The 19,646-nt window shown below is 29.3% G+C and overlaps 3 protein-coding genes across 3 annotated transcripts in view; 1 reads left to right on the top strand and 2 right to left on the bottom strand.

Moving 5' to 3' along the window:
- The first annotated feature begins 1,301 nt into the window (after window positions 1-1,301).
- On the top strand, window positions 1,302-5,706 carry LOC119686382 (integrator complex subunit 5). The gene is made up of 10 exons (XM_038100954.1): window positions 1,302-1,949; window positions 2,011-2,331; window positions 2,388-2,732; window positions 2,804-3,071; window positions 3,124-3,511; window positions 3,574-3,631; window positions 3,698-4,065; window positions 4,580-4,859; window positions 4,922-5,064; window positions 5,143-5,706. Exons 1-10 carry the CDS (start codon window positions 1,427-1,429, stop codon window positions 5,419-5,421), a joined length of 2,973 nt encoding a protein of 990 aa, XP_037956882.1. The 5' UTR covers window positions 1,302-1,426; the 3' UTR covers window positions 5,422-5,706.
- Window positions 5,707-5,760: 54 nt separating this feature from the next.
- On the bottom strand, window positions 5,761-11,026 carry LOC119686383 (serine/threonine-protein kinase STK11). Its single transcript, XM_038100955.1, has 6 exons — window positions 10,232-11,026; window positions 9,409-10,168; window positions 9,029-9,351; window positions 8,781-8,975; window positions 8,552-8,715; window positions 5,761-6,263 (listed from the first exon to the last, which is right to left on the bottom strand). The coding sequence occupies exons 2-6, from the start codon at window positions 10,069-10,071 to the stop codon at window positions 6,013-6,015; spliced, it is 1,596 nt and encodes a 531-aa protein (XP_037956883.1). The 5' UTR covers window positions 10,072-10,168; window positions 10,232-11,026; the 3' UTR covers window positions 5,761-6,012.
- A 3,794-nt stretch (window positions 11,027-14,820) lies between these two features.
- Window positions 14,821-19,646, bottom strand: part of LOC119686384 (elongation of very long chain fatty acids protein AAEL008004) — a 35,924-nt gene continuing 31,098 nt past the window's right edge. The window contains exon 6 of the mRNA XM_038100956.1: window positions 14,821-15,227. Coding sequence (XP_037956884.1) covers window positions 14,976-15,227 — 252 coding nt within the window. The 3' untranslated portion in view covers window positions 14,821-14,975. The remainder of the gene's footprint in view (window positions 15,228-19,646) is intronic.

Raw genomic sequence — 19,646 nt, 5'->3', positions numbered from 1 at the left:
ATGTTAGAATCAGCAATATATACAGAAAACATTTTCAATTATTGTCTTAAAGCGAAGTTTACACAATATTCATCATCTTTCAAATTTAAATACGAATTTTTAATTAATTTGCAATACATTGATGTAATGCCGCTGTCATAAACTGTATAGATAGCTAACATCAGAAATACTAAGATTGATTGAACAATGAATAAGAATAAGATTGGTTGGGGAAATATAAAAATTGGTATGGAATGGGAAATATTTTTAATTAGTTAAATCCTTGTATTAAGTATAATATTCTCGATACTATTCATTTAAATTAATCATTCATATTAAATTGTTTATTAATATCCATATGTTAGAACATGCGATGTTTTCACCTGGATTTAAAAAATTCTCAATTTTTCCAATTATTTTAATAAAAACTAGTTGGCTTAAATGCTTCCTTTTTCCAATATTTTCTACTAAAAGGTGTCTGATTTGCAAATTCAGCTGTTTTCCTATTTTTCCCTAAAAGCCACCACGTGTTTTTTCCAACATTGTTTATCCTTGTTAATAACCGATTTTGTATGCAAAATATATTAATTTTCATTTATTTCTTATTTATTACTGATATCCTTACTATATACAGATTTTATATAGAATAGTTAGACTAGTTAATAGTTAGAATGGGTTGAAAACTATATCAAAACGTCACTGCATCCTTTGAGGATTATTGTGAGAAACCCACTTTAGTTCCATAGGCGCATATCCGTTAAAAATGCCAGTATGTCCCTTGGACAGATGTTGCCTTTTTCCACTATAAACACTGTGACAAGTCCGATGCCTTATCTGTTCAGCAATAGTAGCTCCCTAGTTCTGGCTTTTGATACAGTTTTTATATAAATAAATAACAAGTAAATAAAATTATTTTTTTCTGATATATATGTGTTTTATATTAATTATTGTTATCATTGTTAATTATAGATTTTATTTGTATGATATATTTATTTCATCTTAGATATATTTATTTTTTTCTATTAATAACTGGTCATTTTGGTAGTTACAAAAATAAACATCTATTTAAGTAAATTTACAGAGATCTTTAAGAATAAGTGTCTATAGTTTGTTCTCTCAATTATTTCACTATACATAAATTTTTATTTTATTTATTTTCAATTATTTGGTAATTTTCTAATAGTTTTATTTTAAGTTCTTTCAATAAAGAATTTAGCAAAATCTTATTGGATAATATATTAAAAATTTCTATTTAATTACGAACTACTGATTTGTGAAACTTACTGTTTTAAGCGCCATCTGTTTTGATAATAAAGTAATTACACGACGAATACGCTTGGTGGCGCTATAGCTCACACAGCTGACAACTGTAAATTTATATTGTTTATCAATTATCTCGCGCCGCGCTGTTATAAATGTTTATTTCTATATTAATTAATATTTAAAAATGTCTCATATTCTTGTGAAATTCTCGAAATTTCTGGATATACTCGACGCCGGCGAAGATGCTAAAATCTTTGTTTCAGATAATGCAATCAGAGAAAGTTTATTTCTCCTAACTGAATTCCAGACGTGCAGAACATTGACTTTAAAATATTTTGGAGTCTTGGCTGACAAATGTATAGAAAACTATGTCCAAAATGTGATTGTAGATGTTAGAACTGGTTCGGTAACAAATAATGGCAGAGATTTCGATTTACTCGATCAAAGGTACTTTATACCGATACAAGCAAAATTGGAAACGTTAATAAATAACGGAACTGATGAATGGCATCTAGAGGTTTTAAAATGGAGTTTAGAGTTGATCGGTAGTCTGACGAAAAAACACAAAAATTACGAGATGACCATTGGTGCAAAAACCAATTATTGGTTAAGTTCCACTACCATGAAGGGTCTGATGTTGCTTACCACAAGATGCATCTGTAAATTGGATAGCAATAATTTGGAAAAAGCTATCGTCGAAATTATGTGTAAAATTTTTTCATTTTGTATTTATAAATATAAATTATATATCCATTGTATATATTTTAGCTGTATTTCGGCGTTTTCAACCAGATTGGTTACTTGTACGAATTGGAAATTGTTTTCCCCACAAAATCATGTCAAATATTTTGGAATTCTGTTTAAAATTATTTGAACACGAGGTAAATGTGAAATTCACTGTGGAAGTAAGCATTTTAGATCACTTATCGTTTCTGCATGAAAATGATTTAAAAAATGCTTTAAAAAAAATGCTACTTCGAGGACTCACTGAAGGTCCAGCAAATGCTTCAGTAGTTCCATTTTTATTAAGTCTATCGAATCAGTCTGAAATAATATTACAGAGTCTAGTGGACATTTTATACGAAATATGTAAGTACTGTATGGAATTTAATGTAGAAACCCATTTAAAAATTTTTCATTTCTAGATGATGATAAATTACTTGCTACAATCGCAAAGAACTCTTTACTTTGGAGAAACAATAAGCTATTTATGGATATGCAACCATCACTACATAATGTAGTACTGCGCATCAAAAATCATGGAGTGCAGTTATTACTCAAATTAGCAAAAATTGCATCACAGTTTCAGTGGTGTTATATTTTTCTGGAATATTCATTGATAGAATTGGAACAATGTGTACTCAATTCAAAGCTATGTCCATTAATTAATGACTTAGCATCAGAAGAGTCGAAATATTTGCTATGGATAAGCAGCACCTCTTCAAATCGTATTGAACAGCAAACTGCAATACGTCTACTACTCATAGCCTGTAAGTTGAAGGATAGGGATTATAATTTTTATACACATTATTTTCAATTAAAATTTTCTTATTGATTTTAGCAACTCAGTATAATAATCATTACTACGAAACAATATCTGAACTGCTACGTAAATCGTATGATATCAAAAAAAGTGGCTTGACTGCACTTATTCGCTTGCTTAATGGACACAATGGCGTGCAAAATTTTCCTAAAATAAAGCCAGGCTTAGATATGGTTTTACAAGATGTGACAACCCAAGAACAATTTCCAAATTTTGGTTGGCACGGTCGTGATATGCGTATATCAGAGACTTTAAATGTATTAAAGAATCTAAAGACATTATTAGAGTAAGTTAATTTGCTTATAATTTGCAATAATAACTGACATATCTGCTCATAGGTTGTATAAGCAGAATACAGTAACACCCTCCAAAGAGACGCAACTCACTGCAGCCTTGATAAAATGTCTCCCTAAACTTTTAGAGCTATTGGAAGTTATAACGGAAAGCCTCATACACAGCATGAATAAAAAAGCAAAGGAAGATTTAGAAAATATAAACTCCTATTCTGACTCGAGTGATTCCGATGATTCAGATGATGTCAAATTGAACTTCACTTCAAGTGAATTATTTGAAACAAATTCGAAAATAGATGGAAATTCAGTCGAAGACAGTGAAAAAACAGATGAAGCAAATGCTAACTTTAATCGGCAGGAAAAGGCACATGTCCTAGTAGATTTGCTAAACACTGTTGACGTATGTGGAAGCAGTGTGCTGACAACTCCTGAAGTAATTTAATTATTTATAATATAATATAAATATAATTTTAATAAGTTTAATATTAATTGTAGGTTCTCAAATTGTCAAGTTTATTGGCAAAATACTTTTTTTTCTGCTTAACTGAAAAACGTAAGTGGTTCTTCTGTTTATCATAGCTTAAGATTTTGATTGTTTCATCTTTTAACATATTTTTAGCCGATACTAAACGTCTATTTGGCATAAAACGTTGTTGTCAATTGTTGCAGCGTTTGTGTAAGGGTCGTAATGCAGCTCGCACCGCTTGTGTACGAGAACTAATCGAGGGTGCGCTTCTACATTACGGTTATCTTTTTGGGCAAATAGATGAACTCAAGATAGTTGATGAATTAAAAGTTCCAGAAAATGAATTTGTTTTCAATCAAAATACACGATTCAATCATGGACCAGTATCTAATCGTACTGCATTGCATGCTGGAGTCATTGGACATGGACTGCGTACAAATAACAATAAAACAAATGAGACCTACTGCCCTGGTACTGAAGTCTTGTTTCTGAAAGCACTTAATTCTTGTTTTGATCACAGCGTAAGTTCATTTATTAATAAGCGATACTTTTTTGTAACAGAAATACAGTTTTTTGTATAAAGACTACACATTTAGCTTATTATGAAACAAATGAAGTTAGATATTAATAACCAGAATGACTTTTCTATACTCTATGCAAAAGTGTAGAGAAAACAACGTTAAGGCGGTGCAATCCTCTGAAATTCAAAAAAACATGTTATTATTTCGAAGATAGTGCTGCACGTAGGATTCAGGTGGAATAAAGAATGACTATAACATTCTTTTTGAAATTAATGATAAGTAGAAGTTGTTGTTGATCTTTAGGTTTGAGACTGTGTTGTCCCGTCTTGTGGAATAAAGTATCTATATAGTACACTTACTTGAATTGATAACTAGTTTGAATACCTGTTTTAGTTTTTGTAGATCTTTAGATTTGAACAAGTAATATTAGACATGGTTTTTTTTTAAAAAATAACTTTAGGTTATTTGGTATATTGTTTAATTTGTACAAAAATATTTTATTTATTTTTTTCAGGATATTCGTAATGTTTATGAGTGCTACTCTTCAATATCATTACTACTGTTAGAATTAGTTTGTCCCGATATTATGTATAATGGACTACCTTTTCCAGAAGAAGAATTCACAAAAGTGACAATGGAACGAGATTTATTTATTAAACGTGCATTCTCAAATTCTCCAGTATTATGGACAATACTAGGATATTTAGCACTACGTCGTCCAGCTCTATGTTTCGCATCAGTACTTTTAAGAGCATTATGCGCCACCTGTTTACATCAATGGAGAGCTAAAAATGGTACTCGACCATTATATGATTTCAAAAGTTTTTGTTTTAATTTAATTAATCCTTTCTTATAGTCAGTAAATTTCAAAGTTTGGATCCAAATGAAGAGCTTATGGATTGTACCAAAAAACTGTTGGAAATCTTAGCAACTGGTCAGCTTCTACCACCGCCACTTTCAAATTTATCCACAATTATTGAACATTTCGAACCACTTGAGGTACTACTTATTACATGTCTTTTTGTTTTGTATATTCTAATAATCCATTGTATTCCCAAATACAAATAATTATTATAGATTGCCCTGGTACTTAAAGAATGTGTATGGAATTATTTAAAAGATTACGTACCCACTCCAACGCTGTTTCAATGCGATGGAACCGCTCCACCTTGGCGTAATCCTGCTTTATTTAAAGTACAACCTCAATATGTGGATCCACTGCGAAATTTAATGCAAAAAAAATTAACTAAATTTGGTTCACATTACTATCAAATGTTTATAATGCCAGAGCTTCATAATAGCTTAGAGAATATTATGCTGACAGAGCGAGAGAAAAACGAAGGCAAAAAGACTTAATTTATTGAATTATTCATTAAAACAAACATTTATTTTAAAATTTTACAAATATGGAAAAAATCAGTAAATATAAAGGCTTTCGTTTATTTTTTGTGATTTTGTATTTGTTTGTTTATAACTTTAACAAATGAGGTTTCTTCATGTTTTACATTAAAACATTTTTGTATTGTCGGTAGGACATTAGAATTCTTCAGAATTGCATTTGGCATTGCTTGATGTGAATTATTTTATCCATATTAACAAATTTCACTGATTAACATACATTTTACATTTATTTAAACTAAAATAAACTAAAGACAAACTAAAAATAATGCAACAAAATTTCTAATTAAAACTATTTTTTAAATAAGGCTAAGGCGACTGAAATACAACAAATTCACTAGTTTCAATAAATACGCATATTAAAAAGCAAATAAATCCTAGTCATAATGCTTTTATATAAATAATAAAATAAGAGGGGGATTTATAATATTAAAGATCAAAAAATATATATACTAGCACTACAATTGAACTGTTTAAAATATATCGAATGCAAATTTTTGCTGCGAATCGCACAACAGGTATGTTCACTTCTGATCTGCCGTCACCACTCTAGGACGGCCGGCAACTGGTAAGTTTTCGGACTGAAATACAGGAGGTTAGCTTCTTTGCTCGTCGCTTGAACGATGATGATTTCTTCTCTTTGACATTGTTTGAGGTCAGGTTGCATACTCCGGCTCCGGAGCTACTACCGCCAATACAACCAACCGCGCCACTTAATGAGCCTGCATCGGCTGTCATTTGCTGTTTTTGCTGTGCCTTGATTTCAGCTGCAGCCACGGCAGCTTGACGTGCAAGTTCCTCTTAAACGAATAAACAATTTAAATTTAATTACGACACTGTCACAAATAAAGTAAATTGAAGAAAAAAACTTAAAATTATTTTAATTGAAAAATAGTGCACTTAAATCAAAATAGCATAATGGTTAGCATAAAACTGCATTAGTTCAAATAAGAAATATGTATTATTAAAATCTGCTTAACTACAGGTGACGATATATAGATAATTTTTTTTATTAAAAAAAAATCATATCATTGTTTTGTAACCCAAATAGACCTGTACAGCAGGAAGCATAAGTAAATTTTAAGAACACATTGGTTAGGGTGATATTTGGAGAGGGTAAGAGATTGTGCGCGATGGAGAAATGCTAACTGAAACTAATCTGTCTTACATTGAAGGAACCTTGGCAATTTGATGGAGTGGAATCAAGACTCTTTAGGACTCAAATTAGTGTGTGGATTGAGAAATAAGAAGAGATCAACGTCATTGCGAATTGACGTATATACTCGTATATGTGACAAGTCACTGTTTAGCATATGGCAATATCTTAATTATAATTGGACTAGAATATTGCTTGCTACACGAAAAAGGTTTCTCTCATCTCTAAAGATTTCATACCAAGGCATGAAATGCTGAGGTATGTAGTGAGCTTCGTTGGAATACAAGCGTGGTTTCGAAGAAGACTGTGCCGCATAGAGTTTCGAAGTATGTATGATACAAAGAAAGCTATCGAATAAAGTAAGTTTGTGAGGAGAGGAGGCTATACTAATCGTGGTGTAATTAGGATGACAATGTGTGAGGAGAACTATTATGTATCCATAATAGGTAGAAAGGGATTGATATATGCTATGCTATGCTATGTCATTCTATATGACACGTAAATGCGAATTGCAGAATAGTGATTGGTTATGTTGTTTTATAAAAAGCATTTATGACTTATCATGAAGAAGGTCAATATGTATTCATGCGACGGCAATCAGCTGAAAAATTCAAACCTGAGTTTTGACAAGAGATTATGCAACAATAATAAAAGTACAGGAATTAATAATTTATTTATTGCATTATATGTATATATTATTATTAGATATATAACTTTTGTGTCCTGTTATAATTGTTTCAATAATAAAAACAAAATTATTAGAAATACTTATGCTTGATAGTTCAAGATATTAGGGCGATCTTTCTTTTACATATCATAAAATGTGCAGGCATAAGTGTATTTAAATTTTATCTTCATATCTGTACAAAATCACTGATTGTTCTAAGTGTAGATCTGTTTAGACTAGGGCAGCTCTCAAAATTTTAGTTGTTGAAATGAACTAATTATTTTGATTGCTTTAGTTAGCTATTGGTAACGTGTCATAATTTTCCAAACAATTTATATTCAACATTTCTAAGCACTAATATAGTCGACAAGTTGGTATCTCTATTGAAACTGACGAAACCTGTCAAAATTTTAATTGTTGACATTAATCAGTTATTTTGTTTGCTTTATGTCTCTATACTGAGTGGTAAATGAAGCATAAAAAGTGCTTTGGTTATCTTATAAGAGACCACTATAAATAACGAAAAACTTAAAATTTGAAGAACGATAGTTTCATGCAACTTTGGCTTGTTTAGTTAAAAGATGCGAACTCATTGCTTTTGACAGGTTTAAAGTTGGCAATTGAAGTACAACGATTCTATACAGATCCATAACACCAACGAATACTTCCAAAGATCACTGATGGATTGACAAAAAATCCATTTAATTTAAAATAAAATGTTATTGTTATAGTAAAATACTAATCGAAACCCTTTTCTACGTTAAATATATTTTGTTACATTCGTCAAAATCAGTAATTATTTTACAATAATTTTACTGATGAGTCAATCAACTTATATCTGACTAATTATAGTAAACTTAAACAAACTTTTTAAGAAAGATGTAAACGGTATGGTCGACACATGCTAAACAAAAATGTTTTTACGGTAGTCACATACATTATAACAGCTTTGTTGGTATTGAAACTTGAGAAAAGAGGAATAATGAGACAAACGTGTGACACTAAGTAAGCAGAGTAGACCACATTTTCAATATCTTATAACTACAATTGCATTTCCAGATTATAAATGTGTTTTTAAATTCTCATTACAGAACACTTGCAAGTGCGAAGTACAATAAAACGTACTTTTTATTTTTCAAATAAATATTATTTAGGTACAGTTGGAAATGAGATATTTTAACAGATATTAAGTAACTTAAGCAGGTTTTAAATCCAGATGGTATAAAAAAAATATTTGTTCAAATAACATAAGCACATTTACTTACGGTTTAAATCATGTTCAGTGAAGTAAACCTCTTCTAAATCTCGTTCTGTCTCATAATGATAAGCATCTAAATAAGGCAGTACTGTAGATCGTCGATATTTGTCATTCTTTAAAGGCGGTATAGGGATGGGTTTAACATTTTCTTCCGGTAGTGACATAAACCAACTGCGAAAGAAAAAAAAAATAGATTTTATATTTAATATTTCCGTATTAATGTATACAATACTTACGGATCAGCACGAATTTGGCGTATAGTAAACCGATATGATGCGTTTGCCTGAAGCATGCCTAATATTAATACTGCTAATTGAGGATCATAGTCATATAGCCATTCTTGTGGTATCCACTGATTTCGACCAATATTCTCAAGTAACCTATATATATTATCGCCTTCGAAGGGATATAAACCCGTGCAAATGTTGTAACTAAAATACAACTGAGTAAGTTAGAATATTTAGTAAATTAATTTTCTTTTTACAGTGTCACTCCACTGCTCCAGATGTCTACTTTTGAACCAGAAAATGCTTCCAGTCCATTAGCGATTTCTGGCGGTTGAAATGCTGGTGAACCTTGGCCAGTTGTGCAAGTATCATCTTCAGCAAACAAATTTAATTGCTCTGCTACACCAAAGTCGGAAATCTTTAATGTCTGATTTAGTGTTAATAACAAATTGCCTGGTTTTATATCTTTGTGTATAACACGACACCCGTGTAAATATTCCAAACCGTTAATAAGTTGTACAAAGTAACGGTGCGCTTGAAACAGAGGTAGTTTTTTTTCAGGTGCACTATCAACCAATTCCTATAAGAATGCAAATTTAAACCATTATAAAACTTTAAAAAAAAATTATTATTTTACCTGTAAGTTTCCTACACAATACTCCATTATCAAATACATCTTTTCCTTTTTATCATTGTACAGTACGTCGAGCAGTGCCACTACATTTTTATGATGTAAATTTTTAAGTAACTGTATTTCACGCTGCACATTTTGCTGTCCATTGGGAATACGCCGCAGTTTGTGTTTAGTTAATATTTTCACTGCACGACGGCACAGATTTTCTGAATCCAATACTTCTTTAACTTTACCGTACGAACCCTCACCCAATTTATCGCCCATAACATATTTTCCAACCATTTTAATGTTTTTCTTTTTTTGTTGATATATTATTTCTTTGCTATCGACTCGATTGAACATGTTTCCAATGTCTAAGGTGGCCAAATCCAAACGATCTATTTCATCATCACTTAACCATGTCACGAGATGATGTGGTTCTTGCGCAGGTAACAATTTTTTCTCCTCTCGCAGAACAAATGTCGCACTCGTTCCAGCATGTTCTTCTTCGTCTTCATTATCGGAATTCGACACATTGCGAAAATGTGCATTCCTCGCAAGTATTATCATGCCATCGTCTTCTTTGGTTTTATCTTCGTGATTCTCAGCGTAAATATTGCCCGCGCTTGTGCCTTGCTGATGGGAATTTACTTGTACCTCCATTGCTTGGATGCAAGTTACGGTCATTGGTAAATGCTGTTGTGTGTGCGTCAGGGATCACAGTAATTAGTAGTTTTCACCGAAGGTATGGTGAGTTATTATTGTATCTATTTAAAAATAATAACTAAAAGACAAAATGGATATTAAATCTTCTGTTTAAAGCGGATGCGATTGCTGTATTCCTTACATGATATTCATCGTCTTTTAACCGGGTCTGTCCTGATATTTCTTCATGACTTGTAGTTTCATGAACTTATAATAATTAAGTAGACACACTTATATTTTAGTTGATGTAATTTAGATTATTTTATAATAGCATTGACTAGTGTTTTTTTTCTGTAGCAAATTTCGGATAGATATTCGATGAAAGTGATTTTGCAATTGAACAATAATAACTGATTTAAATATCTTCAGTGCATTAGCATCGATACATTAATTAAAAATTTTTTGCAGTACATATATTTTAACTTTTGAATTTTGTTCCAGTAGTATATTTCTGCTGTTTTCTAAACTTATTGCTTACATTTGGAACGATAACACAGGACTGATGTATTTTTTTTTTATTTTTTATCTACTGTCAAATGTCAATCTTATGATTATTCAGCGTTAAGTTAGTTGCGGTTCGCACTTTTTGTAAAAATCAACGAAACTCGTTAAAACAAATACGAAAATTCGAAGTTCCTAACAATGTTATAACATATTTTAAATGTGGTATTTAAAAATAAACTTATTCTCTTAGCAATAATTAACAATTATCTTGTCTCATGACAAGAATTTATCAATCTTCGAACCGAAAATGTGAAATTAGTGAGAAAATGAAATTTTGCTATCTAAACCTTCAATTAAGTGAGTTCTTTGGTCAACCAGCTCTTTTGAATACCGCCATAAATCCGATTCTCATAACATTCTTTTAATTTAATAAAAAAAATGAAAATACTCCTAAAGAATATTAGTAAACAAAGAATAATTTAGAATTTATAAATTTGAGTATACACTTTATAAAAAAAAATTAATATTCAAAATGTATTTTTAAATTTGTTGAAGAAATAAATTAGAAACATTAAAAAAATTATGTTTAATTTGGGATAAAGTATAATGTAGTAGTATACTATTCAATTCATTAATATTCTATTTTGGATGTAAGATTTATTATATGCTAATTTTGAACAGGATTGGACTTTTAATAATATTCTACCAATCAATAAAACTTTATAAAGTTTAATGCATAGAAATATATATTTTTTAATTAAAAACCTTTTTAAAAATATGTGAAAAAAATGAATATTTTAATTTGAAATATAAATCATTTAAAATATTAAAAATAAATTCAAAAGCACTAACGATGTAAAGAGCAAAAATATGATATTAAATAAAGCAAATATTTATCTTATATATATTTATAGTAGGAATACTTGATCACAGTCTAACTATTGCTTCCAATAATATTTCAATTACTATAACTATTCTATTTGATTGTAGATTCCTTAATATATTAGGCCTCAAGCTATAAAATAAGTTCACAGAAATGCTTAACCTTAAACTATATTTTCAGCTAATGAATCACTGCAACATTATTCAGGTAAAAGTTGTTGTTAATATTTATTTTGCAATAATTATATGGGTATTACTATGTCTATTAGTATTATAAAACACAGCAACTGTATTTTAAGAGAAAGACAGGTACTTATTAATATGTTTCACAACATCCAGGCTAGTATTAGAATGCCATATATTGTTGATATATATCCGATATATATCGGTTAACGCGGAGACAATTTATATATAGTTACATCCTTTATAGTTACATCCTTAATAGCTGTAAGATTAATGAACTGAATAGAAGTGGCACATGAGTACCTGCAACACTAAGCATACAAAGCGAAAGCATAGTATTATTCAAGTCTCAGTCAAAATGTTTTTAAGTATAAAATACTCTTACTTTAAAAAGATAGAGTAAAAGTGCTACGAAAAGCTACTATGAAAAGCCCAACTATACTGATTAGTCGTTATCTCATTTCTCTGCTCCATAGCTAAATTAATAGGTTACTATCTAGTTGGCAGGCTTTTCGATCGATTAGAAACTCTTTTAAATGATTTCTTCTTTAGCTGTGCATTAGAAAACAACGATTTCTTCTTTATTTGTGCATTAGAAAATCACGATAAACAAGTCGACCTACTAAATATTTTCTTTCCTCAAAAGTCTATCCCATATTTCAAACGCATTGAGGTTTATTTAAAATGTTATTCCTTTTATCAAAATGACATAGTATTTTTCCGTTTCATAGATCTACATCGAAAAGACATAAGAGCCATTTCCTTAATGCCAATTTAAGTCGTTCTTCTTTGTGTTTGATATTATTTGCTTTCCAGATACAATAGTAAAAATGCAAAATTACTTTTAGTAAATTTGATAAGATTGTTGTGTTCCCCTAAGGTGTGATTATCACTTAGGACTAGGATTCAAAACTTACTATTATGGAAGAGAAGCGTGGGCGATGTTTGTAGCGTCGATAAATAGAATTGAATCTTTTGTTGGGCTATCGACTTATGCACAAAATCAGTCGAATAGAATAAATTACATTACATCATTTAGTTGTGCTTTTAAGTGTGAATGAGAAGATAAGACGACAAAAACTGGAATACTTTGAACCAGCATTGGTCTGCTTAAATCGATAATAGAACACAGAACTGCAGAAATAAGTAGTTCGGTTAAAACACGACATCGCTCTTTCGGGAAGTTGTGGTCAGGTCAAGGATATCAATTATGTTTGCCAACGTTTGAAACGGATAAGGCATTTAGGAGAAGAAAAACACAGTTGATTGGTGTCACTGATCAGTTAGCATGTATCTTTCTGCCTCTTATAATTAACTATAATTCATCTTTGTAAAAAAAAAATTGCAAATAAACTGTATATTTAAACACAGGTGTTCTTATCTATCAGTAATGGCAATGTTGCACGCCATTGAGCAGAAGACAACCATGTCAAAAAATTAAATATACACTATAATCCGAATTATAGAAGTTGCAGAGCTTAACAGGGAAACGAATGAATTGACCACTTCTTATATAATTGGCTCAAAGTGAAGAGATTAACACATTACACTATAGTATAATATAAACTAAAAAGTCGGTGGTCATCTTGAATTTTGATTTTTGATTTTCGAAAAGTAATATCCCTATTCTGCTAAGAAGATTGGTTTTAAGACGTAAAATATATAAATCGAGCGTGTGGAAATTGTACGGTTCCTATGCGCTACATTAACAGAGAAGAAATTTTGCAGCTATATGAACGACTAACTAACTAATGTAAAAGCTTAAAGACTTTTCAATTCCATTAGATTTGGAAATCAAGATTTTCAACTAAATTGTGGATAGTTTGTTCAGATTAATGGCTATTATCACCTCTACTCTATTTTGTGAGTTTAACTTTTGGAACTTTATATTCATGAGGTTCAAGCATTTAATTAATTTAATAATGTAGAAAGCTTCGTGTATCTTACAATCACTATTACTATTTTACAGACATAACTTTAGTCTTAAAACTGACTTATATAAATTAAGTCTTATAATTATTGTGGGACTTGGACGTGTCTTTATCTAATTTAGGACTGATTTTACAGTCATAACTTAAGTTTCATAACAGATTATGTATATAACTAAGTCAGCAAAGTTATTGCTTTAAGTATGACTGCAGTCAGTGTTGAAAATAAGTTATGACTATAAAATCAGCATTTACTGCAGCATTAGAATGGGCTTCTATTTTTTCGAATAGCTTTAGCACTTTATTTGTTAAGTGTCCTTCAAATTTGCATTTCTAAAAAGTCATATAATAAATTATTTAAGGAATAAAAGTAATCTAAATTTTTTTTTTTAATAAAATTTTATTCATTTTTTACAAACTTACTGCTAAAATTAAGTATACACCATAGAAAATATTCTCTTCATTAATTTGTTTACAGATTTTGTTTTTGTAAAAGTACAATACATACAAAAAAAAAATATAACATAAAATATCTTTATTATTTTATTTGACGATTTTAAGACTAGTTTTATTTTATACTTAATTTTAATATTATTTCAAATACATACACTTGATGTGTATACACATTTACATTGAAAATATTAACCTTATTATTACTAATCTTAATATATTTAAATTATTTGTAACGCTTCGAGGTTCTATAATTAAAGTAACTTACACTAGGCAGATCGTAAAAATTGACCCATTTAAAAAGTTTAACGACTTTTAGTTAGAAAATGTACGCCAGATCTCTAATGAGAATCAGAAATCTTTGCTATACAAATTCAACTAAAAAATTATACACTAAGCCTAAAATTATGCATTATAATTTATTAAACTAAACTAGAAAGGGTACGCGTTTCGGTTTTAATGAAATTGCTTGTTTTGTGAGTGCGATTTCAGTTAAGTATGAATAAAATGAAATTCTCATATAATAATAATAAGTTTGATAACGATAATAATAAAAAAAATTATAATAAAATAAAAATTAAAGAATGTACCGACAACCATTAAAATTTTAAAATATAAAAACTAAATGCAAAGAAAAAATTCGGTGTTTAATTTGCACTTAGTTTCGATTGTGTTAAGGATAATTGAAAATAATTTCTTTTTTCATATAAAAAATATAACAAATCACCAACAATTTTAGAAAATAAAAATTTTTTAGCATATATTATTAATAATATTTTGACGACCAATTCATATATTTCAATATTTAATATTTAGTATGTATTTAGTATTTCATACTGAAATATTGAAATCCTTAATTATGTACATTTTATATATTGAATACGGTTTAATGCAAGTCAGGTAAGAAGTCTTTTGTACAATCAACAAACGCTGTTGTTGTATTTGTTTTTGTGCTGAGGAGGAGGATATGGCCTGTTTTTACGTTTTCATTTGGTGTATTTAATTAACTTTGACCTTATTGGCAGATACGGCATCAATATTATTGTTATTGAGTTCCATCATTTTTGACTTTTCAGCGGCCAACGCTTTCTGATCCTTCGCTTTTCTATAGCTTTGCATGTAGAAATTCATGAAGAGGCAGAAGAAAATGGAAGAGTTTAGTAAGAGCAGGGCCGAGATGAATTTCGAGAACTGGCATTGTGTGCTAATGAGTGCGCGGGTGGTGTGAACGATGCAGAGTACAAATTGGGCCTGTAAATATAATAAAATTGATTTATTATTAATAAATTGTTCATTGCTTTTTAATATTTTTAAATTTATTTAAAGCAAAAATAAAATTTAAAGTAATTTTCAATTTGATTTTTTAATAATCAAAAGACTATTTCCAATAATAAATACAAAAAAAATAATCTTTAATTTTTTCTTTTATTTTTTATATTAAATACTAATTATTATAATAATATTGTTTTTTTTATAAGATAAAAATATTAAGTGCTGCTCCAGGGTTCACGTTTGAAATGTTTATTGGTTTCATTACCGGCACAGAAGTGCTTCGCGTGCTTTTAATTGTGGGAACCACAAAACAAAGCAAATCGTTTAGTGTTGAGGAAGTAAATATTTATCAAAAAAGAAAATATAAATAAAAATTAAAATCAAATAAAAAATAAATAAATAAAAAATGTCTTAGGCGTGATAAAATCTGAAGAATTCTTTAAGAAGAATTTAAAAATAATTATATTAATAATGAGTTTAAATATATATAAATAAATGTAAAAGTCTGCAGAATAATTAAATCAGAGGAATTGTCTAAGAAAAAGAACAGGATTAGGAGAATTATATTAATAATGAAATTGTTTTTTAAAGAAAAGAAAAAGAAAAAAAAACTATTTTGAATAAAAGTTTCAGTATAACAACATACAGATTAAACAGAAGTGCTTCTTTTGGATACCAGTAATATTATTCTAGTAAATATGTACCTATTTATTATAAGTTTTTATATCAATATGTATTCTTATGAAACTAAAATTAGTTTTCTAGATATATGTTGAGATAAACCAGGCTTTTTGTTCAATCAATATTGAATAATTATGAAATGTAGGTGTAGAAGCAACAATTTTAATAAATTTTAATTTAGGAACTTCCTCCTAATAGCCACCAGTCTAGACTGAAATAAAGCCAACAAGTATAAATTGATTAAATTGATTAATTAATATTGACGATCAATCTAAACCAAAAGAATTGTGGATCAATGATGATGTAGTCAACCTTAACAAAATGGGATTGGCATCGCATGAGATCGACAAACTTAAGTCAAATGGAAATTATCAAAAACTATAATGCTAAAATAAAGTTGAAAAGTCTGAAAATAATATTAGCTTTTTAGGTATACAGTGATCCAGTATGACTGACTATTTCAATAGCGAAGTCCAATGTAGGTTAAAGTTAAAACAGGCTTTTAAATATAGTTAGTTACACTATCTTATTATACGTTATTTAATCAATAAAGGTTGTTTACTATTATGCCGAAAAATGGCAAAATAACCAACATCGAAGTTAGTCGAAAAATATTAATAACCAATCTAATATAAAAGAAAGATAGATCGATAACAAATTCATATACCTTAACAAAATAGGCTTGTCATCGCATCACATTGACAAAGAAGGAATATCTTTATTTGGTACTAATAGAAGATCTGATCAACAAAGGATTGTAATGCTAAGACAGAAAAATAAGTATCCTAATCGAAATATACTAAGAGCTTACAGTTAGAAAATGATTCTTTCCAAGTTATTCAGTGAATATTGATGACCAATTCGAATCCAAGTGATGCCAGACTTGTCGTTAATTGTCCAAGATTCTTGAAGTGTGACATTACGTGTAGAAGTTCAAAATTTTACCCTCGCAATTATTTCTTATAATTATTTTTTCTCTTAATTATTTGTCGAAATTATTATTATTTATTTCTTTTTTCATATTTTGCTTTTTGTTGTTTTGTAATTACACAAAAATTAATTGTGCAAATATTAAATACAAAATATGCAAACATAAAAATGAAGCAGAATTTAATTTTAATTACTCATAAATTTTGCCAAAAAAGTGGTTCTACTTGAGACGCTTCACAGATTCGTTTAACTACCAAAAATTACCGGCAAAAATGTTAAAACTCAAAAAAAAAAAAACAAATACGATTTTTAAGCTAAAAATACTTTGTACAACAACAACAAACATGACAACAAAAAGCTAACAAAAAAACACAAGCAAGGCACATATTACTTTGGTTTGGCTTTAGGGTTTCCACTTCCACTTTCAGTGACACACCAAATTAGCTAAAATACCAACAAAAACGTAAAAAACAGCATTTTTGCGAAGGACGACTGCGCACAAGTACGGCAAATAATAAAAAAAAAAAAAAAACCAAAAATGTTTGTGCGCACAGTCAAAGAACAAAAATCTGCTTGTAATTTTGCTGCAACTTCGACGCAAACAGTAGCTGCGGCGTTAACTGCAGCTGCAACTTTGACTTAAACTGAGCTTTTCAACTGCTACACAACAGTTTTGTGTACATGTTTGCTTGCTATTAAAAGAAGCGAGTTGGATAAAAAAACATTTAATAATAAAAAACAACACGAGAACTTAATTTATGTTTTATGCTTTAAAAATGTTTGCTGAGTTACTTAAATATTTAAAGTGATTTAAATCTAATGTAAAATAAATTAGCAACAACAATTAACTAAGAACAACAATAAAAACAAACTTATCACACAATTAAGTGTATTGACTGTGATATATCTACAATAATTTTATTTGCTATGTCATTGTAGTGTATGTTTATGTGTGTTTATGTGCTGTGTGTTTGACAACGAGACGGCACGCATTTAACAGCGCTAGCAGCGCTGTTATTAAAATTATTTTGTGGTAAAATGTTGATAACTTAATAAGCTTCATTGTTTTGTGCTTGTCTAACAGATGACGTGCCAGTGCTGTAATAAAACAAAACTTTTCTGTTACACTTGAGTGATAATGAAGGTAAGTCATCTTTGAAGCGAATTAGGCTTTGACAACTTGATGGAGGCACAGACATTGATACTGTACAAGATCTTATAAATCAAAGGCTAATAGATCGTTGATAAGAAATTGTGAAGAAGTGTGATGGAGGTAAACACATTAATACTATGTCTGAGGCAGGGATGTTAGCGCGTAGCCATTTTTATTTTTCATTGTACACGGTTTTATCAATTATATGAAGCCACAGACATTGATACTGTGTAGAATTTGGGGATCTGAGTGCACGTAAAATTTTTTTCCATTACTTATAAAATTTATTAATAAAAGACTTTGAGATGTTTGATAAAAGATGTAAATAAAAGGTAGAATCATAGATATTGTTACAGTGTAGGACTTAGGGATGTGATTTTATGAATTAAAAGATAATAGATCTTTGATAATTGATACAGAAATGTTTTTTGGGTAACATTTATATTCATTTATATTAAAATAATTTAGATTAAGTAAATAGGCAACTTAACAGGTAGTCAAGTTTAATAATTGTTGCTAAAATAGTTTATTTTGATAATTTCATATATTAGTAAAATCAATTGAATTTAAAAATCTTATTTTCCATTTTGATCTTTCTTAATGGAGAAAATAAGACCAATCACCGGATGGTCAAGATTTAGCTTGTGTCCCTAGCATACTATTACTAAAAAGTAATAGTATGCTTTTTATAGAGTGCACCAATCTATTAATACTGAGTATTGGTTTTTAACAACAAAATGAAATTATAGTACTAATATTTAATCAACACCTAAAATCAGATGAAGCTTATTTTTTTGAGGGTTGAACTTAAATTTAAGCTAAATGGACAAATATATGTTTGTTAGGTTTATAGGTTTAAAATGTTTTAAGTTTCTTGGTAATGTGGTTACGCGAATGCAATTTATAGGTGTGCCTATAACCAATACATGTGTTCTATATTATATTTTTTAATAATTTTAGCTATTAGTCGTTGTTGAAATACCAGTGGATGGTTTTCGAATTGATACTTTCAATTACTTTTATATTAGTTCTAACTACAGTACCCTAAACTGTGATTTCTTATCTCTAAATTGGAGTACTTATTGATATTATTATTGTAATAGATGGAGTAGGTAGATCAGACGGGCATAAAATAGCAATGGTCCTACTCAGGTCGCTACGAAACAAAAACACAACATACCCTTTTGTCTCCAAACAAAAATATGAAAGAAAATTGATCGTCTTTTGAGCCGTGTTTTGAACTGATCAATTGCTCAGCATTAGATTAGTTAACAAACTGTGAGATGTGTACAAAAACAGATATAAATACTATTATAAAACTCATTTAAATACAATGAAGAAATTGAATTTAACATAGTCTACTAATTGATTAGTATAGAATAATAATGATGTGCATACAAACATAAATGGGATGAAACCCACGAGGTCACCAAACAGGAAATTTGAATAAAATTTGAATTTTAACGCTTAGCAAAAACTAATGACATTTACAGGTTCAGAGGACCACAAATTTACGTAAGAAATTTTCTTTTAAAGTAATAGTGGCTGCTTTGATAGTTTGAACTTTAAGTGTCTAAACCTCGTAGTCGTATGCTGGAAACTGCTGTACTATATTAGGGCTTATATTAAAAAAT

The sequence above is a fragment of the Teleopsis dalmanni genome, chromosome 2 (genome assembly GCF_002237135.1).
Source record: "Teleopsis dalmanni isolate 2A chromosome 2, ASM223713v2, whole genome shotgun sequence".
Classification (NCBI taxonomy): Eukaryota; Metazoa; Arthropoda; class Insecta; order Diptera; family Diopsidae; genus Teleopsis; species Teleopsis dalmanni.
This window is presented reverse-complemented; position numbering and strand designations above follow the sequence as displayed.